Source organism: Pseudophryne corroboree, chromosome 4, assembly GCF_028390025.1.
Source record: "Pseudophryne corroboree isolate aPseCor3 chromosome 4, aPseCor3.hap2, whole genome shotgun sequence".
Classification (NCBI taxonomy): domain Eukaryota; kingdom Metazoa; phylum Chordata; class Amphibia; order Anura; family Myobatrachidae; genus Pseudophryne; species Pseudophryne corroboree.
The window spans coordinates 333,394,374-333,413,590 of NC_086447.1; the positions used below are offsets into that span (position 1 = coordinate 333,394,374).

The following is a 19,217-nucleotide window of genomic DNA, read 5'->3' on the forward strand; positions in this document are numbered from 1 at the left end:
GGGATATTACATGTAGGATCCCGGAGTTCCCTTGCGAGTGTTGCTGAAACTCTTGAGATGACCCCCTACCGCACCTGAGTCCGCTTGTACGGCCCCAGCGTTATGCTGCGGACTTGGCAGAAGCCGTGAGGAGCTTCTGTTCCTGGGAATGAGCTGCTTGCTGCAGTCTTCTTCCCTTTCCTCTCCCCCTGGGCAGATATGACTGGCCTTCGCCCGCCTGCCCGTATGGGGACGAAAGGACTGAGACTGAAAAGACTGTGTCCTTTTCTGCCAATATGTGACTCGGGGTAACAAAAAGTGGATTTTTCAGCTGTTGCCATGGCCACCAGGTCCAATGGACCGCCCCTTTATACGGCAATACTTCCATATGCCGTCTGGAATCTGCCTCACCTGACCACTGTCGTGTCTTCGTCTGGCAGATATGTACATCACATTTACTCTTGATGCCAGAATGCAAATATGCCTCTGCGCATCACACATATATAGAAATGCATCCTTAAAATGCTCTATAGACAATAAAATCCTGTCCCTGTCAAGGGTATCAAAATTTTCAGTCAGGAAATCCGACCAAGCCCCCTCAGCGCTGCACATCCAGGCTGAGGCGATTGCTGGTCGTAGTATAACACCAGTATGTGTGTATATACTGTTATGATATTTTCCAGCTTCCTATCAGCTGGCTCCTTGAGGGCGGCCGTATCTGGAAACGGTAACGCCATGTTTTTTATAAGCGTGTGAGCGCCTTGTCCACCCTAAGGTGTGTTTTCCAACTCGCCCTTACTACTGGCGGGAAAAAGGGTATACCGCCCATAACTTTCTGTCGGAGGAACCCCACGTATCATCACACACTTCATTTAATTTATCTGATTCAGGCAAAACTACAAGTAGTTTATTCCCACCCTACAAAATACCCTTATTTGTGGTACTTGTGGTATCAGAAATACGTAACACCTCCTTCATTGCCCTTAACATGTAACTTGTGGCCCTAAAGGAAAAATACGTTTGTTTCTTCACCGTCGACACTGGGGTCAGTGTCCGTGTCAGTGTCTGTCGACCGACTGAGGTAAATGGGCGTTTTTACAAGCCCCTGACGGTGTCTGAGACGCCTGGACCGATACTAATTTGTCCGCCGGCTGTCTCATGTCGTCAACCGGCTTGCAGCGTGTTGACATTATCACGTAATTCCATAAGTAAGCCATCCATTCTGGTGTCGACTCCCTAGAGAGTGACATCACCATTACAGGCAATTTTCTCCGTCTCCTCACCAACATTTTCCTCATACATGTCGACACACACGTACCGACCTACAGCACACACATACAGGGAATGCTCTGATAGAGGACAGGACCCACTAGCCCTTTGGGGAGACAGAGGGAGAGTTTGCCAGCACACACCAAAAGCGCCATAATGTATATAACAACCCTAGAAGGTGTTGTTTCTATATATGGGCTCTTAATATATAATTATATCGCCAATTTATGCCCCCCTTCTCTTTAACCCTGTTTCTGTAGTGCAGGGGAGAGTGGGAGCCTTCCTCACCAGCGGAGCTGGTCAGGAAAATGGCGCTGAGTGCTGAGGAGAATAAGCTCCGCCCCTTTCACGGCGGGCTTTTCTCCCGGTTATTAGGAAAACTGGCCTGGGTTAAATACATACATATAGCCTTAATGGCTATATGTGATGTATTTATTTGCCTCTAAGGTAATCTATATTGCTGCCCAGGGCGCCCCCAGCAGCGCCCTGCACCCTCCGTGACCGAGATCAGTGAGCCGTGTAGCAACAATGGCGCACAGCTGCAGTGCTGTGCGCTACCTTCATGAAGACTGAGGAGTCTTCTGCCGCCTGTTTCCGGACCTCCGTTCTGCCGTTCTAAAGCGTCTGTAAGGGGGATCGGCGGCGCGGCTCCGGGACGAACCCCAGGCTGACCTGTGTTCCGACTCCCTCTGGAGCTCAGTGTCCAGTAGCCTAAAACTTCAATCCTCCTGCACGCAGGTGAGTTGCAAGTCTCTCCCCTAAGTCCCTCGTTGCAGTGATCCTGTCGCCAGCAGGAATCACTGATTAGAAACCTAAAAAAAACTTTTCTAAACAGCTCTTTAAGAGAGCCACCTAGATTGCACCCTCTCGGACGGGCACAAAAACCTAACTGAGGCTTGGAGGAGGGTCATAGGGGGAGGAGCCAGTACACACCATGTGACCTAAAAGCTTTTTTAGATGTGCCCTGTCTCCTGCGGAGCCCGCTATTCCCCATGGTCCTGACGGAGTCCCCAGCATCCACTAGGACGTTAGAGAAAACTCCCTTCTTTCGAAGGAGTATCATCATTTCGGTCATTACCTTGGTAAAGACCTGTAGTGCCGTGGACAATCCAAACGGCAGCGTTTGAAACTGATAGTGACAGTTCTGTACCACAAACCTGAGGTACCCTTGGAGAAAGGTAAATTGGGACATGTAGGTAAGCATCTTTGATGTCCAGAGAGACCATATAGTCCCCTTCTTCCAGGTTTGCAATCACTGCTCTGAGTGACTCCATCTTGAATTTGAACCTTTGTATGTAAGTGTTTAAGGATTTCAGATTTAAAATTGGTCTCACCGAGCCGTTCGGCTTCGGTACCACAAATAGTGTGGAATAGTATCCCTTTCCCTGTTGCAGGAGGGGTACCTTGATTATCACCTGCTGGGAATACAGCCTGTGAATGGCTTGCAATACTGTCTCCCTGTCTGAGGGAGACGTCGGTAAAGCAGACTTTATGAAACGGCGAGGGGAAGACGTCTCGAATTTCTTGAGACGGGCCCCCACCGTGCCTGAGACCGCTTGTAAAGCCCCAGCGTCATGCTGAGGACTTTGCGGAGGCGGGAGAGGGCTTTTTTGGGAATTGGCTGTTTGTTGCAGCCTTTTTCCTCTCCCTCTGCCACGGGGCAGAAATGAGGCGCCTTTTGCCCGCTTTATGGGGCCGAAAGGACTGCGCCTGATAATACGGCGTCTTCTTAGGTTGAGAAGCTACCTGGGGTAAAAATGTGGATTTTCCAGCCGTTGCCGTGGCCACCAGGTCTGTTAGACCTACCCCAAATAACTCCTCCCTTTTATAAGGCGATACTTCCATATGCCTTTTGGAATCAGCATCACCTGACCACTGTCTTGTCCATAACCTTCTTCTGGCAGAAATGGACAGCGCACTTACTCTTGATGCCAGTCGGCAAATATCCCTCTGTGCATCACGCATATATAGAAATGCATCTTTTAAATGCTCTATAGTTAGTAATATACTGTCCCTATCTAGGGTATCAATATTGTCAGTCAGGGAATCCGACCAAGCCACCCCAGCACTGCACATCCAGGCTGAGGCGATTGCTGGTCGCAGTATCACACCCGTGTGAGTGTATATACATTTTAGGATATTTTACTGCTTTCTGTCAGTAGGTTCCTTAAGGGCGGCCGTATCCGGGGACGGTAGTGCCACCTGTTTAGACAAGCGTGTGAGCGCTTTATTCACCCTAAGGGGTGTTTCCCAACGTGCCCTATCCTCTGGCGGGAAGGGGTATGATGCCAATAACTTTTTAGGAATTATCAGTTTTTTATCGGGGGAAACCCACGCATCATCACACACTTCATTTAATTCCTCAGATGCAGGAAAAACTACAGGCAGTTTTTTCTCACCCAACATAATACCCTTTTTAGTGGTACTGGTATTATCAGAAATGTGTAAAAACATTTTCCATAGCCTCAATCATGTAACGTGTGGTCCTACTGGAAGTCACATTCGTCTCTTAATCGTCGACACTGGAGTCAGTATCCGTGTCGGCGTCTGTATCTGCCATCTGCGGTAACGGGCGTTTTAGAGCCCCAGATGGCTTTTGAGACACCTGGACAGGCACAGACTGAGTCGCCGGCTGTCTCATGTCATCAATCTTTTGTAAAGAGCTGACACTGTCACATAATTCCTTCCATAAGCTCATCCACTCAGGTGTCGACTCCCTAGGGGGTGACATCTCTGTTACAGGCAATTGCTCCGCCTCCACCTCATTTTCCTCCTCATACATGTCGACATAACGTACCGACACACAGCACACAAACAGGGAATGCTCTGATAGAGGACAGGACCCCACTAGCCCTTTGGGGAGACAGAGGGAGAGTATGCCAGCACACACCAGAGCGCTATATATATATATACAGGGATAACCTTATATAGGTGTTTTTCCCCTTATAGCTGCTGTATTGTCATACTGCGCCTAATTAGTGCCCCCCTCTCTTTTTTAACCCCTTTCTGTAGTGTAGTAACTGCAGGGGAGAGCCAGGGAGCTTCCCTCCAATGGAGCTGTGAGAGAAAATGGCGCCCGTGTGCTGAGGAGATAGGCTCCGCCCCCTTCTCGGCGGCCTTTTCTCCCGCTTTTTAGGTGAGTTCTGGCAGGGGTTAAAATACACCCATATAGCCCTGGGGGTTATATGTGGTGTATTTATGCCAGCCAAGGTGTTTTACATTGCTGCTCAGGGCGCCCCCCCCCTAGCGCCCTGCACCCTCAGTGACCGGAGTGTGAAGTGTGCCTGAGTAACAATGGCGCACAGCTGCAGTGCTGTGTGCTACCTTGTTGAAGACTGATGTCTTCTGCCGCCGATTTTTCCGGACCTTTTCTTGCTTCTGGCTCTGTAAGGGGGCCGGCGGCGCGGCTCCGGGACCGAGCTCCGAGGCTGGGCCTGTGTTCGGTCCCTCTGGAGCTAATGGTGTCCAGTAGCCTAAGAAGCCCAATCCACTCTGCACGCAGGTGAGTTCGCTTCTTCTCCCCTTAGTCCCTCGATGCAGTGAGCCTGTTGCCAGCAGATCTCACTGAAAATAAAAAACCTAAAACTAAACTTTTCACTAAGAAGCTCAGGAGAGCCCCTAGTGTGCACCCTTCTCGGCCGGGCACAAAAATCTAACTGAGGCTTGGAGGAGGGTCATAGGGGGAGGAGCCAGTGCACACCAGGTAGTCCTAAAGCTTTACTTTTGTGCCCAGTCTCCTGCGGAGCCGCTAATCCCCATGGTCCTTACGGAGTTCCCAGCATCCACTAGGACGTCAGAGAAAAGCAATTACATTAATTAAACTTCTCTCTGCTGTCAGTACGACACTGTTGCTCACTTAAAAGCATCTTAGAAGTCCACAATACTGAGAACTACTGTACAAAACTGAAGAGATACATTATGTAACAAACATTTATACGTTTCTCGATAATGTTTACTTGTATCCAGCACAGTAGTTTAAAACAATGTTTTTGATACTACTGTATATTTAAAATTCAAATTTATATCTATATAGTATTTACATTTAGATTTCCACTTCACATACTTTAAACACTTTGGGGCAGATTCAATTAGCCATAGTGTTTACCCTCACGACTACAGCTCTGGGTTTAACACCTGTACCTATGCAATTATTATGCAAGTTCACCGCACAGTAAACCCATGGCTAACGCATGTTAAGTTGTTAACCCATAAATTCCAGATTAAAGGGCAGTATTCACGGGCCGAATTGGGGAGAGATGTGTGCACCCAGCGGGTGAAGTGAGCGACCTGCCAGATTGGCCTGCATGCCGGCCAATCTAGCACCAGCGATAGCGATGCGCGGGGCTGCACATCGCTATCGTTGTGAGGGGTACACACGGAGTGATCGCTGCTTAAAATCTAAGGAATCTGATCAGATTGCTTAGATTTTAAGCAGCAATCGCTCCGTGAGTACCCCCCTTAAGTGCATAGAATCTACAGGTTACCAAGAGGGCCTCGCAGCGCCTTAGTCTACAAAGAAGAATCTGCTATAAGTGCTCCTTGTGGGGCTAATGTGCAGGGATGTGGCACTTAATTGAATATCTCAAGGCTAACTGAATCTGCTCCTTTAATGAAACAATAGGTTTGCCTTACCAAATAGATAGAACATACCTTGTCATTGTCGGAAAGTCTTTGTGCCTCCACTACTGCGGACCAGAACACAACTTTCACACCTTCCTTCTCAAAGTATGTTGCCCAGGCCTGTCGCTGCTCATCGGTTAACAAGTCTGCCTTGTTTATTAAGATAATATTTTCTTTCTCAGCGTTTATTTCTTTAACATAGCTCTCCTTTTAAAAGACAGAAAACACCAAGTATTTTCCATCAAAATCCATTACATGAAATGCTATATTAGTCTCAAAATACAATGGTGATCAGCATAGGCTCACGGTGTGTCCTAGTCATATCGTGTAGCGCCTAAGAACATTTGAGCAAAAACAGAAAAAAAATAGACGCCAGGCGCTAGTAGTTGCACAGGACGTGGCGCACCGAGGGGGGATGTTTGGGGCGACAACAGCAATGATGTATGAGGACACATTCATACACTATTTGCCCGCTGACGAATCGTTAGTACAAATCGTCCCAAAGTGTACCCACTACATCGCTAGCGATGCGCACTCACGTGGATCACTAGCGGCATCTCCCATCATCTTTACACGCAGCTCAATCTGGGGATGTCACTAGCGGTGTCATGCTGCCAAATGAAGCATGCCCCAACACCCCCTCCGTCTAAAGTAAATAAACCAATTAAATACAGATGATACAAAGAGAGCACTGAAACTGTATTATGAATATGCTAGTAGAGTAAAGAGAGATTTTTAGCCCTATTTACCTTAACATGTGTATTAATTTTCCCATCTTACTACTATTTGCAGTCAGTCATAATAAATAGAGAGGAAAACTAAATCCCTGAAATACAAAAATTATTTATATTAAAAAGCTTCTATTAAAAATCCTTAAAAATAGGCTTTTTTGAGGGGGCATTTCATGTATTTGTTCAATATACAAAATAGACCCACAAATCCCTAAATCTAAATCAGGGTTAGATGTGTTCTCTAGCAGAGTATATGCGAGTAGTGTTTCTGGCTCCAGATTGGCACATTTTTTGATGGAAAGTCACTCAGAAATTTCTAGCAGCTCATCAATGCAGGTAAATAAATCGCAAACTTACCAAATCCTGGCACCTGAACAGAAGAGGGTTTCTAGCGTCCACAATCTGCACCACGATATCACTGTAAAATAAAGAAAGCAGTTAGGACTTGGCTCCAAGAATATGCATTTACCAAAGCAATTTACTTGTGCTCTAGAGACACAGACCTAAGGGCCTAATTCAGACTTGATCGTAGATGTGCGAGAAAAAACGCACATCTACGATCAACTTCCTTGACATGCAGGGGGAACGCCCTGCAGAGGGCAAGTCTGCCTCGTATGCCAGATCCAGCTCCTCCCCTGCACACATGCGAGAGCAGTTTTCGCATCTTTAGAGTATAGAGTATCTCTCTGCCTGCGCAGCCTAGCTGCGAAGGCAGATGGCTACCCGACATGTTAAGGGTCACAGCGGCTGCGTGTGACGTCATGCAAAAGCCGTGGCCCGCAAACGGTCCGGACACGCCTGCGCTGTCTGGAGCACACCCCTAAAACAGAGCATCAATGCCTCATTCCCGTCCCCCTCCAGGTCTTAAGGGCCCCATATACTAGAACGATAATGCCCGATTTCATCCGATTTCGGGCATTCTGCCCAACATATCGGATGAAATCGGGCATTTTGGAGGGGTTTCCGATACAATGCGCGTTCCCGTGAGCATCGGATTGGATCCTCCAGATTGACTGTGCTGCACTAGCGATCATGTCCGACCCCGCAGGCATGGCTGGGATCGCCCAAGATACATCGTATGCAATAGGACCGCATACGATGTATCTTGGCCGATCCTGCCGCCTGGGAGGCTGCCGGGGTGATCGCCTGCGACATGACGGTCGGACATGTCGCGTTAGTGTATGAGGCCCTAGCAACTGCGTTGTGAAGAGTACGCAGTTTAGGACCTTGCACATGCACGTACTGGCGTACGCGCAGATGTGCAGAAATCAGCGTCAGGGTCTGATTCGGCCCCCAAGTCCCAGTACTAATGAGTGTTAGCATTTGCAACACACGCTCCATACACAGCATAAAATGACTGCCCACCACTCTTCACTTTTGGCAAAAGCCTTTGCAAACTAAAGATGCCCCTAGATGTATGGAAAGGAAGATAACCCTGAAGGGGTGCCTATGCCAACATCACACCAAAACTACTGCCTTCTACTACTTATGCTTTTTCTGTAAAAGACAGATTCATTTATCCTTCTTTGTGGCTTAAGTTAATCATAAGCGTGAGGGGGCATTGGGACTTTTAGTACATGTAAGAAACATGTTTCAGTGTTTTACAGAAAGTATGTCAAAAGCACGGATGGACAAAAAAAAGTTTTTGCTTTTGTTTTAAATTGAATCCATCTTAATAAAATAATATTGTGAAACACTGCCATGAATTCGCAACCTTAACCAACCATGTTTTCATGGTTTCTAACATTAACAATCCAAAGTCATTAGGCTTTGATATCATTTATTGCAATAAAACCATTTTTTTTTATGGCTTATGATTCCTATTACATCTGACTAGACATATTGAACTATACAAAGTACACTCACAAACATCATCAATAGAACTGAAGGTTTTGGATTGAAATAAACATGAAGGAGAGTAAACCATAAAGGTGTTTTTCTCTGTATATTGCCTCTTTAATGTGTTGGAGTTGTCGATACTTTAAGATTGAGAATATTAAGATGGTCATACACAAAGATTTATCGGTCAGATCTGGCTGGTTGGAATGAAAATGGATATATGGATGAGAGCAAATGACAATTGACCACTTGCTTCTAAATGCCGTCAAAACTGACAAAAAGGTCGTTCAGACAAATTGGTTAAATCAAATGGATTTAACCAATTTGTCTGACTGACCATTTTTGTCTGTTTTCCAGTGTTTGGGAGCAAATGGTAATTGTCATTTGCTCTCACCCATTATCAGATTTTCATTCCAACCAGTCAGATCTGACAGATAAATCTTTAGGTGTATGGCCAGCTTTAAGTTGTGGTTTTCTCCTGTCCTATAGGATTGTTAGGGGAGGAGTTTGTGGAGTCTTCGCTGATACTAGACAGATTTAGTACCGATCTAATCTGGTTCACCCTCCCTATTATTAACAGTTTCTTATATAGCGCATCATATTCCGTTGCGCTCTACAATTAGAACAGTAGTAATAGGACAAAACTGGGTAAAACCAGACAGAGGTAGGAAGGCCCTGCTTGCAAGCAATCTATCCCTAATGGTGTTGTTTGTGTGAATTTACTGCATTGGTTCAGTTCGCTCAAATGAAGACCTCAAGCAACAAGAATTATTATTATTATCATCATCACCAGTTATTTATATAGCGCATACATATTCTGCAGCGCTTTACAGAGACATCTGGCCATTCACATCAGTCCCTCTCTCAGTGGAGTTTATTATATTCCTTACCACATGTACACGCACACATTCCTGCTAGGGTTAATTTTGTTAGCCAATTAACCTACCAGTATATTTCTGGGATGTGGGAGGAAACACACAATTTGACGGCAGATAAGAACCACTTGGCCCATCTAGACTGCCCATGTACATGCACACACTTACACACTAGTGATAATTTTTGTCAGGAGCCAATTAACTTACCAGTACATTTTTGGATTGTGGAGGGAAACCTACGCAAGCACAGGGAGACTATACAAACTCCACACAGGGCCATTGTGGGAATCAAACTCATGACCTCACTGCTTTGAGGCAGTATTGCTAACCATTACACTGTCAATGCTGCATACATTTAACTCTATGATAGCGGCTGTGAGGTGGTGGCATTCCAATCATTTCACCTGCATTTTGCAGTTATCACTTCTACTTGAATTGACCCTATTTGGTGGAATTCAAATGATTGTCCACAGACAACCACTAGAATGCACCCAAATGGAGCTATTCAATTGTAGCTCTTTTCGGGCGCAATGGCTGCCGGCGCCTGTATTTCAGTTCACACCCCCTGTTGTGATCGTGCCCAGCACTTTGGTCTTGTTTAGCTGCTTTACATGGCTAAACCAGACCTTTATGGGCACAATCAGCGTAGGAAAAAAAAACCAGACCTTTATGGGCACAATCAGCGTAGGAAAAAAAAACCCAATTCAATTGCACCCTGCGATCTCCTGTCACTTAGATGGGAGATTGCAGATGCAAAACATTTGAATATCGCCCTATGAGTGAATCCATTTAGCGCAATTAATTTTGCACCTTTAGATCTGGAGATTTCAACATCACCATCTATAGGAGTGAAATTGTTACCAAACTATAAGCGGAATAAGAACGTAACAAATTCACTGGTTATGTTTTATTCTGAAAACAATAATAAAAGACAATTCTATTTTATAATACTTAAATCTTAATTAAGGGCTGTTGTCAGTTTACCATGGTCAGTATCACTAATTATCAATATGAATCTGGAATGACTTTTTACTTAAAAATCAGAATTAGTTTAAAAGTGTCCATATAAGCATTTACAGTATTAAGTAGTAATAAAGTAGTAATGCGCCTTCACAATGTTGTGACTTATGTGCATTATTCAGTACATTTTTTATCAGAGAAGTGTGCCGCCCATTTTTGCTGGTTTTGGTTTAGGTCAGTGGTTCCCAAACTGTGTGCCGTGGCTCCCTGGGGTGCCTCAGGACGCTTGCAGGGGTGCCTTGGATTGGTGATCCAGGACCAATTTAAATTATTTATGGTGAACGTAATAGGCAAAACCAGTGCTGGTGGCTGCCAATCATAAAATATGTGGACAAACAGAAGCATTTGCTGTTCCACACCACACAACTGACCCTAAGGATGACATATAAACACAATTTACTTTTATTTAATATTTATTCTAAATCTCTCATAAAACCTTTGGCCTAGGGGTGATGTGAAAAAATTCTGATACTCTAGGGTGCCATGATTCAAAATAGTTTGGGAACCACTGGTTTACGTTCTAATTCGTCGTCGCCCATTTTTGCATTGGTTTTGGATTTTCGTCCATGACTGGTTTTGGCTTTGGTTTTTGTGCTTGTTGCAGAAATGAACAAAAAAAAAAAGCTAAAATCACATAACTTGGCCCCTTTTTTTGAGTATTAACATCAATAACGAATTTCCACTCATTTCCAGTCAATTATAGCCACCTCACAGTTCACAATATTGTTTTCACATGCTTTAGGCCAAAGGCTGCAGTGAGCTGGCTGGTTACTAAGGGGGACATTTACTAAGCAGTGATAAGAGCGGAGAAGTAAGCCAGTGGAGAAATTGCCCCATCAACCAATTAGCAGCTCTGTATCATTTTATAGTATGCAAATCATAGATGTTACTTCAGTGCTGATTGGTTGCCATGGGCAACTTCTCCACTGGCTCACTCAGTTTATAGCACATCTATGAGACATTGCCACACAGCAGTCACAGTACTTATATGTTCCAGATACACAATGGGGTACGGCCTGTGGAGTCACAGTACTTCTACATACAGTTGGGTACGGCCTGCGGAGGCACAGGAAGAATGTGGAATAATACTGGGGGATTCCCTTATAATAGATTTTTTTTTTTTTTTTTTCTTTAAGAAGTTGAACCTGTAGTCTCAGAATAATAAAAAAACAGGGTGTTTTAAATGTAAATGAAAACATTTGGTTTAAACCAGCCAACCCTGATCAAAACTAATAAGTGTTCCTTAACAAAGACTGGTGTCAAATGCATTTAGCAACTCTTGGAAGTGAAAGGGAAAAACGTGGGAGCTAGAAGACTAGAACGCTTCATTTTTTAACAAACAATGTTATATTATTATTTTAAAGTATTTCTTTGTCAACACATTTTAAATGGAGTAGGGCATAGGTCTGCAAACTCGGTCCTCAGGACCCCACACAGTGCATGTTTTACAGGTAACCCAGCAGGTGCACAGGTGTATTAATTACTCACAGACACATTTTAAAAAGGTCCACAGGTGGAGCTAATTATTTCACTTGTGCTTCTGTGAGGAGATCTGCAAAACATGCACTGTGTGGGGTAATGAGGGCCGAGTTTGCAGACCTATGGAGTAGGGAGAAATTTTCTTGTTGGTCTGGAGGGAAGGAAGAAAAAAAAAAAAAAAAGACATTCATTTTCTACAAAAGGGAAAACAGAGGCTGTTTTGACCTTAAGGTCAAGAATATTCACAACCGAAAACAGTGATATGAACGATAGCCAGCAGCAGTGATTAGAGGAGGACGATCATCAGTTTAACGTCAGCACCGTCTTTACTGATCCCAGGCTCACCCTGCTACTCCTACTAGTAACTTGTCCAAAACGTGGGAAGAAGTGCGAGTCCTGAAGGATCCTGACTCTGGACAAGTCAGGGATCAGGTCCATGTGGGTAACAGAACAGATGAGTTTGCACAGACATAAATACAGAGATGAGGACAGTGGGGTATTATGATGAAAATATATGTGATTCTTGTAGAGAATACAGTGTCCTTCTCTTACTACCTATACTGCACAGCACTTGTTATCACGCCATGGAGATAGCTTCCATTACTGTAGCCTGAGGCTACTGCGTATAACTGCATATAAAATAGTGTAATTTCTGTATCTATAGTATGGATCACAGAGGAGTTATAGTTCATCCCCAGGAGGCATTGTGCTAGATGAAAATACACCACCTCTTCCCAATAGAACTCCATTCATCCCCAGTTTTTTGCCAGCACTGGAGAGGAGTACAGAAACTTTTGACTTTTTTCGTTTTCTTTTAAGCCTGCATACTGAGGGAAACCTGACTCCTGAGTCCCTTGCCCTCTTTGTCTTAGGTGGCGGCTCAAGTGGATAATTGGTTGCCTAGAATGGGAAGGGAATGCTGGTCCAGTCCTTCTGTCTCAATCACTGCATTTTCACAGGAAGGAAGGACTGACCACAATTTCACCCACAGGCACGGGTGATCCAGAAATGTTTTTAGGAACCTGTGTTTGCTGGATATGTAAAGGTACAGTGAAAAGAGAAATAAAGGCTTTATTAAATGTAAGAAAAACATTTCTTTTAGTGATGTGATAAACTCCTAGTTGTCCAATAAGTAGTAAAGTGAGAATACAGGTGCATACACACTAGACGATACGCTCCATGAGAGATATCGCCTAGTGTTTTCCCTACCTTAGTCGGCCAATATGGTGCGTACACACTGAACGATATCGCTTGCGCTATAGTTCAGTGATGTTACATCGCGGCCGGCCCGTACATGCAGCTTTGGACGATAAGTCCAAACTGAGCTGCATGTACAGGCAACACAGGGGTACAACAAGAATGCGCGGGACCGTGCATCGTTTGTAGCATACACACTGGACGATACGGTAAACAATAACGCTCAGGAGGGTAAAAATGAACAGTGGTAGATAATCTGAAGCTCTCCCAACTGCTGTCCATCTGAAACTCCCAGCAGGCAAACCAGTGTTGGTCAAGAGACACTGCCCAAAAAAAGCATAGATTGCCTTTCATTGCCGCATGTTTTACTTTACTTTACACAAGGTTTTGTTAAAGCATGGAGCAGTTGTGACTTCTCACCATCTTTGGCCACAGCCACTAAAAGCCAGTGATGTAAATGCAGTGCTGCCAACCACGCCAGGATGGAAAGGGCAACTAACTGTACTTTATATAAAGCGGTGAGCTTACATAGAATGCTAACAGGAAAGGATATAGAACAAAATAATTTGTCTTCACCAATAATAGAACATTTTTGACTGGATTATACTGTGCCTCTTGCGAGGGAGATCTATTCACTCTATGGAAAACTTAGTAACATCTGTTACTATGTTTGTATTATTTCTTTACACATTTAATAGAAAACAAATATATCTAGCTAAACTACCATTAATGCTTAAATGTCATAACAGAATGAAATTGTAGTTACCATGTGAGCTATATGCCCCACTGGGGGTAGGAACTTTTTTTTTTTTTTTTAGCAATGATAGCAACTTGCATTAACGGCTGGATATTCATTAAGATGCGTTTTCAAAATAATGATTACCTCCTTTCGATGACTCTCCACAGTTGACGCCAGAAATCTAGATTGCGTTCGAACGGTGTGAGAATCAGCTTCTTTTCTTCTTCAAGCCTTTTAAGGCAAACAATAGAACATAGTTCTGATTAAGAACAACTAAAATACATCCAACCAAATGTATACAGCATTATATAACTACATACTTAGCAAGCTGGCGTCTCCATTCCAAAAAGTTCTCTCGCTCGGATTGCTTCAGAACTTCTGCACTGGTATTTTTATCCCAGTATGGCCTGTAATCATTAAATCAGAATAGGAATACATTGTCTAAGTTATTCTTGGAACTTGCGTTATCAGCAGAAAAAGGCACACACTCTGTATACATCACAGCAATAACAAGCTTTGAGTTTGTCTGCTTTTACACAAAAACAAAAGCAAGTCTAGTACCTACAGACACATTCTCACCTTCTGGGAATACATAAAAACTGCTTATTTTCCTCCTGGAGTTTATGAATTCTGTTGGACTCCTCCGATGTCAGCAAACCTGTTCTGGCTTCAGCTGGGACAAACTTAATATTGAGTTTCTCTACAAGCGGAGGAAAAAAAGTAAAGATCATCAGATATAAATCGCCAATAAAATCTGGGATAGTATGGATAATCATATCACAGAATTATCTACCATTCCTAGCTTCATCTGCTGTTAGTACGCTGGAACGGATATCTGCACATTTGCAGCACCGGAAGATACCCTAGAAGCATTGCACATCACAGTCAGAAAACTATGTTTCTCATACGTCCTAGAGGATGCTGGGGACGCTTCAAGAACCATAGGGGTATAGACGGGATCCGCAGGAGATATGGGCACTTTAAGACTTTGAATGGGCGTGAACTGGCTCCTCCCTCTATGCCCCTCCTCCAGACTCCAGTTAGAGTCTGTGCCCAGTGAGACTGGATGCACACTGAGGAGCTCTCCTGAGTTTCTCTGAAAAAGACTTTATGATAGGTTTTTTATTTTCAGGGAGACCTGCTGGCAACAGGCTCCCTACTTCGTGGGACTGAGGGGAGAGAAGCAGACCTACTTCTGTGCGTGTCAAGGCTCTGCTTCTTAAGCTACTGGACACCATTAGCTCCAGAGGGTCTGATCGCTAGGTACGCCTAGATGCTTGTTCCCGGAGCCGCGCCATCACCCCCCTTGCAGAGCCAGAAGTCAGAAGACGGGTGAGTAGAAGAAGATCAGAAGAAGACTTCAGTGACGGCTTTGAGGTACCGCGCTGCGCGCCATGCTCCCACTCACACAGCGGCACTACAGGGTGCAGGGCGCAGGGGGCGCCCTGGGCAGCATAAAACCTCACTAATGGACTGGCAGAAGCGGTATAAAGTGCCTGGGCACTAAAACCAGACCCCCGCCAGTATAAATTTGTGGAAAATAGCGGGGCTTAACGTGCGCCATTAAGGGGGCGTGGCTTAGCCCTCACAGCTCTAATCAGGGGGGGTGGGCACAGTAATTTGGTGCGGTTTTATTAATATTAAAAGCGCTAATAGGTCTGAGGCATTATATTAAACGTTTCAGAACCGGGATAGGCGCTGGGTTGTGAGCTGGCAAAACTCCCTCTGTGTTTCTCTAACAGGCTTTGCTGTGGGTCTGTCCCCTACAGCCCCAGTGTGGTTGTGGGTGTCGGTACGCGTGTGTCAGCATGTCTGAGGCTGAGTGCTCTTACCAGCAGGAGGCTGGAGTGGGGACATAAAAGACTGTGGGAGTGACCCTGTCAGCACCGCCGACTGCTGATTGGGTAAATGTTTTGAGTGTTTTGAATGCAAATGTGGCTCTATTGAATAAGAGATTAGATAAATCTGAGTCTCAGAACCAGGCATGGAGAAAATCCATGGAGGATGTGTTGTCACAAGTACAGACCCCCTCGGGTCACAGAAGTGTTCATTTACCCAGATAGCGGATACAGATACCGTCACAGACTCTGACTCCAGTATCGACTATAGTGATGCCAGATTGAATCCTAAACTGGCTAAGAGCATTCAGTACATGATTGTGGCGATAAAAGACGTATTACATATCACGGAAGACCCTGCTGTTCCTGACACAAGGGTATGTATGTTTAAAGGAAAGAAACCTGAGGTAACGTTTTCTCCCTCTCATGGACTGAACAATCTTTTTGAAAAGGCTTGGGAAAATCCTGACAAAAAGTTACAGATTCCCAAGAGAATTCCGGTGGCATATCCGTTCCTCTCTGCGGACAGGGAAAAGTGGGAGTCAACCCCCACTCTGGACAAAGCTCTATCGCGTCTGTCCAAAAAGGTGGCGCTTCCGTCTCCTGACACGGCAGCCCTAAAGGATCCTGTGGATCGTAAGCAGAAAAATACATTGAAATCCATTTATGTCACTACGGGTACGATGCTCAGACTTGCCGTTGCATCGGCATGGGTGAGTAGCGCTATTGAAAAGTGGGCAGATAACTTGTCATCTGATATGGATTCCCTGGATAGGTATAGCATTCTTTTGACACTGGGTTATATCAGGGACACTGCAGCCTACCTAAAGGAAGCTGCGAGGGATATTGGCCTTTTGGGATCAAGGGCCAATGCCATGGCAGTCTCGGCTAGGAGGGCATTGTAAATTCATCAATGGAATGCTGACTCTAAGAAGGCTATGGAGTCTCTGCCGTATAAAGGTGGTGTCTTGTTTGGCGACGGCCTCGCTGACCTGGTATCTACGGTTACCGCAGGTAAATCATAATTTCTACCATATGTCCCTGCACAACAAATGAAAACGCCCCACTATCAGATGCAGTCCTTTCGGCCCAATAAATACAAAAAAGGACGAGGGTCTTCCTTCCTTGCTGCTAGAGGAAGGGGAAAAAGGTCACCGGCTGTGGCGGGTTCCCAAGAGCAGAAGTCCTCCCCGGCTTCTGCCAAATCCACCGCATGACGCTGGGGCACGTCTCCAACTCTTCAGTCAGGTCTGGGTTCGCTCGGCCCTGGATCCTTGGGTATTAGAAATAGTAGCCCAAGGGTACAAGTTGGAGTTTCAAGACGTGCCCCCTCACCGATTTTTCAAATCGGCCTTGCCAGCTTCTCTTCCGGAAAGGGAGGTAGTATGCGCTGCAATACAAAAGCTGTGTCAAAATCAAGTCATTGTCACGGTACCCCCGTCACAACAGGGAGAAGGCTTTTATTCGAGCCTGTTCGTGGTCCCGAAGCCGGATGGCTCGGTCAGACTGATTCTGAACCTAAAATCCCTCAATTTCTATCTAAAAAAAATAAAAATATAATCAAATTCAAGATGGAATCTCTCCGAGCAGTGATCTCCAGTCTGGAGGAGGGGGATTTTATGGTGTCGGTCGACATAAAGGATGCCTACTTACACGTCCCCATATATCCTCCGCATCAGGCTTACCTGAGGTTTGCTGTTCAGGATTGTCATTACCAATTTCAGACGTTGCCGTTTGGTCTGTCCACGGCTCCGAGGATTTTCACCAAAGTAATGGCGGAAATGATGGTTCTCCTGCGCAAGCAAGGAATCACAATTATCCCATACTTGGACGATCTCCTGATAAAGGCGAGATCCAAGGAGCAATTAATGAAAAACGTTACGCTCTCCATGGCAATTCTGCAACAACATGGTTGGCTCCTGAACTTGCCAAAATCACAGTTGGTTCCGACAACACGGCTGTCATTCTTGGGTATGATTCTGGACAAAGAAGTACAGAGAGTCTTTCTTCCAGTGGAAAAGGCTCTGGAAATCCAGAACATGGTCAAACAGATTCTGAAACCGGCAAGAGTGTCGATTCATCAATGCACTCGGTTGCTGGGGAAGATGGTGGCGGCCTACGAGGCCATTCAGTTTGGCAGGTTCCATTCCAGGGTGTTTCAGTGGGACCTGTTGGACAAGTGGTCCGGGTCTCACCTGCACATGCACCGGAAAATAATCCTATCTTCCAGGACCAGAATCTCTCTCCTGTGGTGGCTGAACAGTTCTCACCTCCTAGAGGGATGCAGGTTCGGGATCCAGGATTGGATCCTAGTGACCACGGATGAAAGTCTCCGAGGCTGGGGAGCAGTCACACAAGGGGAAAATTTCCAGGGAAAATGGTCAAGCCAGGAAGCTTGTCTGCACATAAACATTCTGGAATTAAGCCATTTACAACGGCCTTCTGCAAGCGGAACATCTTCTTTGCGGTCTGCCCGTCTTGATTCAGTCGGACAACATAACAGCAGTGGCGTACATAAACTGCCAGGGCAGAACAAAGAGCAGAGCGGCAATGGCGGAGGCCACAAAAGTTCTTCGCTGGGCGGAAAGACATGCAAGCGCTCTGTCAGCAGTCTTCATTCCAGGCGTGGACAACTGGGAAGCAGACATCCTCAGCAGACACGATCTCCATCCAGGAGAGTGGGGTCTTCATCAAGAGGTCTTTGCAGAAGTGACAAGTCGTTGGGGAATTCCTCAAATAGACATGATGGTGTCTCGCCTCAACAAGAAACTTCAGCGATATTGTTCCAGGTCGAGGGACCCTCAAGCAATAGCGGTGGATGCCCTAGTGACACCGTGGGTGTTTCAGTCGGTCTATGTGTTCCCTCCACCTCCACTCATTCCAAAGGTGATAAAAATCATAAGAAGAACATGGGTTCAGGCGATACTCATTGTTCCAGACTGGCCAAGGAGGGCCTGGTATCCGGATCTTCAGGAATTACTCATAGGCGATCCCTGGCCTCTTCCTCTACGAGAGGACCTGTTACAGCAAGTACCGTGCGTGTATCAAGACTTACCGCAGCTGCGTTTGACGGCATGGCGGTTGAACGCCAAATCCTAGCCCGAAAGGGTATTCCCAGTGAAGTCATTCTCACACTACTTCAGGCTAGAAAAGAAGTAACGGCGAGGCATTACCACCGTATTTGGAGAAAATGTGCGTCTTGGTGTGAATCCAAGAAGGCTCCTACGGAAGAATTTCAGCTGGGGTGTTTTCTCCATTTTTTGCAAGCAGGTGTGGATGCGGGCCTAAAGTTAGGCTCCATTAAAGTACAAATTTCGGCCTTATCAATTTTCTTTCAGAAAGAATTGGCCTCCCTTCCAGAAGTTCAGTCCTTCGTGAAAGGAGTGCTGCGCTTTCAACCTCCCTTTGTGCCCCCAGTGGCACCATGGGATCTTAACGTGGTGTTGCAGTTCCTGCAATCTCATTGGTTTGAACCTTTACATAAGGTTGAGCTCAAATTCCTCACTTGGAAAGTGGTCATGCTGTTGGCCTTGGCATCCGCAAGGGGGTGTCTGAATTAGCGGCTTTGTCTCACAAGAGCCCCTATTTGATCTTACATGCAGATAGAGCGGAGTTGAGAACTCGTCAGCAA

At 45.5% G+C, this 19,217-nt stretch overlaps 1 protein-coding gene across 2 annotated transcripts in view; it reads right to left on the reverse strand.

The window, feature by feature from the left end:
- LSG1 (large 60S subunit nuclear export GTPase 1) overlaps positions 1 to 19,217 on the reverse strand; it is an 85,803-nt gene that overhangs the window by 35,267 nt on the left and 31,319 nt on the right. For both annotated transcript variants that reach the window (XM_063916428.1, XM_063916427.1), the window contains exons 3-7: positions 14,328 to 14,448; positions 14,069 to 14,155; positions 13,893 to 13,979; positions 6,957 to 7,017; positions 5,899 to 6,075 (exon numbers count right to left, since the gene is read on the reverse strand). In XM_063916428.1, the coding sequence (XP_063772498.1) occupies positions 5,899 to 6,075; positions 6,957 to 7,017; positions 13,893 to 13,979; positions 14,069 to 14,155; positions 14,328 to 14,448 (533 nt within the window). The remainder of the gene's footprint in view (positions 1 to 5,898; positions 6,076 to 6,956; positions 7,018 to 13,892; positions 13,980 to 14,068; positions 14,156 to 14,327; positions 14,449 to 19,217) is intronic.